A 2,931-nucleotide genomic window follows, 5' to 3' on the forward strand; every position below is an offset into this window, starting at 1 on the left:
GCTCGCTGTTATTGGTATATTCTTCCAGATTTAAAATTCTGATTGGATGATCTAGAAGAATACACCAATAACAGCGAGCGCTCTCGTAGCGCTCTTTTCTGCTGAATGCGCCCCATATATCTACTTTTTTTACCACGTGCAAGCGGTGTAAGTGATCTCTCTACTGTGCTCTACTGATGCAATATAAATAAAACGAAAATATCTACTTTTTTTACACACGTGCAAGCGGTGTAAGTGATCTCTCTACTGTGCTCTACTGATGCAATATAAATAAAACGAAAAAAGGATGCATTCAGACGCAAGACTGCTGAATCCGTTTGAAATCATAGTAGGGACGTATGAGCAATATTTACTGGGCTACAAAGTGCACAACGTCATAAATGTAAGTTATATTTCATCACGTGTCTTGTGTATAGGTTAAGTTTGTGAATCACGCAACACACTAAATTTCAAGAAAAATATGCTTTTATAATACATTCATATTTAGATATTTGTTTATTTATATATTTGTTATTTTATAAGATATGATTATTCAAGATGTTTCTGGTGAGAAAAATGTATCTTTAATCGAAGTTTCTACTTTAAATGAGGAACTGTTAACTCTTCAAGTATGAATATTTTAAATACAAATTTAAAATTTAATTCTTGTCCTTTTACCAGGAGTATAAAATAGAGAAAAGCTTTGCGACTCACAGCCATGTCGCAAGCATACGTGCTGTCGCCAGTAGTAAATATTATCTAGCTTCAGCTGGTGCTGATGAAGCGGTATGTCTGTACGATATGCGTTATAGGCGAGAGTCTGGCAAATTAATACATCATAAAGGTATGTAGATAAATATATTTTGTATTTATTCTCAGAGGTGGAAGATAAAATACATTACATGTAACATCATTCCAGTTAATTTTTTATAATAACGATTTAGTAATGATATTATAATTTTTCATGAAGATAATTCCTACTGAAAAAAATCATTTCACAATATTACATAATAAAATCATATAATTAAAACAAGTAAATCACCTAATAGATTTTTCTAAATCAGTATGTGATTTTTTAAAATCATGTAATTTGAAAAATTATATGTTAGAAATAATAAGATCCTATAAGATACTAAGATCCAGCTCAACCGTTAAAGGTAATTTCTTATTGGTTGTTTCTCACATGTATGATTCCATAAAATTTAATATTTAAATATTGTTAGAAATAATATTATCTTCATATAATCGTATGATTTTATAGAGAGATTATCAAATTTAAAATAATTAAATAATAGAAATAGAAGAAAAAACACATTGTCATGTGTCTTTTCAAATTATATGATTTTATTATGTAACTTTGTGATAAAATTTTTTTCAATAAGGATGGTAATGAATTATTTATGGAAAAAAAATATAATAAATAGTGATAAATATCCTTTTTTTAATAAGTACGATACAATGCAACTGTAATGAATTACTTTTTAAAAGTAATCATTTCAACTTGGACGTTATCGTTACTATCATAAAAAATTGTAACTATCAAATCATTACTATAAAAAAAATAACATTAATAGTAATGGTAATATTATAAATACAACATATTATTTGCCATCCTTGTTTATTCTATACAATATTATATAATATGAATTTCTATTATAAAAATAATAGTGTTCTTCATACTTTTTCTTTGTAGATACTATCAACTGTATTGCATTTACTCCAGAAGGCTCGCATCTATTCACTTGTAGTGATGACGGTAGTATAACTGCTATTCATTGTGGCAATTGGCAGCTGGAGAGAGTCTGGCCAACTGCGCACAAGGGTTCAGCTGTCAATACTCTGGCTATTCATCCAACAGGAAAGCTAGCGCTGTCTACTGGAAAAGATGGTGTGCTTAGGACATGGAATCTGATTAAGGGCAGACCAGCTTATGCCACTAACTTGGTACCGAAGCTGAAGTCTAGCGCTAAATGGATAACTATTATTAAATGGAGTCCGAACGGTGAAAAATATCTGATAGCTGTCAATGCAAGTATCTACATTTATTCTGTAGAATTGGCCGGAATAGATAAGGAATTCACATTTGATTCAAAAGTTATTTGCGTTGAGTTCTTGAATGATGATTTAATCGCGGTTGGTTTTGAGAACGGAGATATAAAATTTTGTGATCTTAGAACCTCTCTGCATACAATGAATACAAAAGCACATGGCGTGAGAGTGAAATGTATCGCACATATGAATGATCTGTTGGTTAGCGCTTCTAGTTCCGGAGAGATCAAACTTTGGAGATATAACAAACATAGTTTGAACATGTTACAAACTGTTAATTGTGGTGCCAGAATCACTTGCCTTTCTGTAGCACAAGCATGCAAGGATTTAGTACAAAAGGAAGAAGATAAATCGGTCGAAGAAAAAGAAGTAAAAACGGAGAGGTTTAGGTTGAAGCAGGAAGTTATTATTGAGAATGAAGAGGATTTGGAAGTCGCAAATATTAGAAATCCTAAAGAAAAGAAACATAAGAAGAAGAGAACTGTGGAAGATGCTGAAGACAATGTTCAGCATTCAAAGAAGAAAATTTTAAAAGTAAAAGAGGCTGTTGTTTCAAAGAAGAGGGACAGGTCGTCACAGATGGAAGATGTCGGTAAACCTAAGAAGAAGAAACTTTTAAAAACGAAAGAAATAAATCCTTCTAATAAAAAACGGAAAGAGAATTCTGCATCGCAAATTACTTCGCCGGTGAAGAAGATTAAAAAGTCGAATAAAATTGAAGAACCACCTTTTCCTCGCAAAAAACACAAAGTAAAATTATCAATGACTGATGAAGATGCTCCACCTAGAAAGCTAAAGAAGAAAGCAAATGCGGGAAAAAGAGTCGTACTAAAAAAAAAGAAGAAAATAATAGGATAAATTAGGATTCAATTGTGAGAGGAGTCTCTTTATAAAAGTTATATT

General features: G+C 31.3%; 1 protein-coding gene across 1 annotated transcript; it reads left to right on the forward strand.

The window, feature by feature from the left end:
• The first annotated feature begins 240 nt into the window (after positions 1-240).
• LOC108773416 (p21-activated protein kinase-interacting protein 1-like) lies at positions 241-2,902 on the forward strand. The gene is made up of 3 exons (XM_018539222.1): positions 241-382; positions 661-823; positions 1,673-2,902. The coding sequence occupies exons 1-3, from the start codon at positions 287-289 to the stop codon at positions 2,884-2,886; spliced, it is 1,473 nt and encodes a 490-aa protein (XP_018394724.1). The 5' UTR covers positions 241-286; the 3' UTR covers positions 2,887-2,902.
• Positions 2,903-2,931: the final 29 nt, after the last annotated feature.

Source organism: Cyphomyrmex costatus, unplaced genomic scaffold (genome assembly GCF_001594065.2).
Source record: "Cyphomyrmex costatus isolate MS0001 unplaced genomic scaffold, Ccosl1.0 scaffold205, whole genome shotgun sequence".
NCBI classification, from domain to species: domain Eukaryota; kingdom Metazoa; phylum Arthropoda; class Insecta; order Hymenoptera; family Formicidae; genus Cyphomyrmex; species Cyphomyrmex costatus.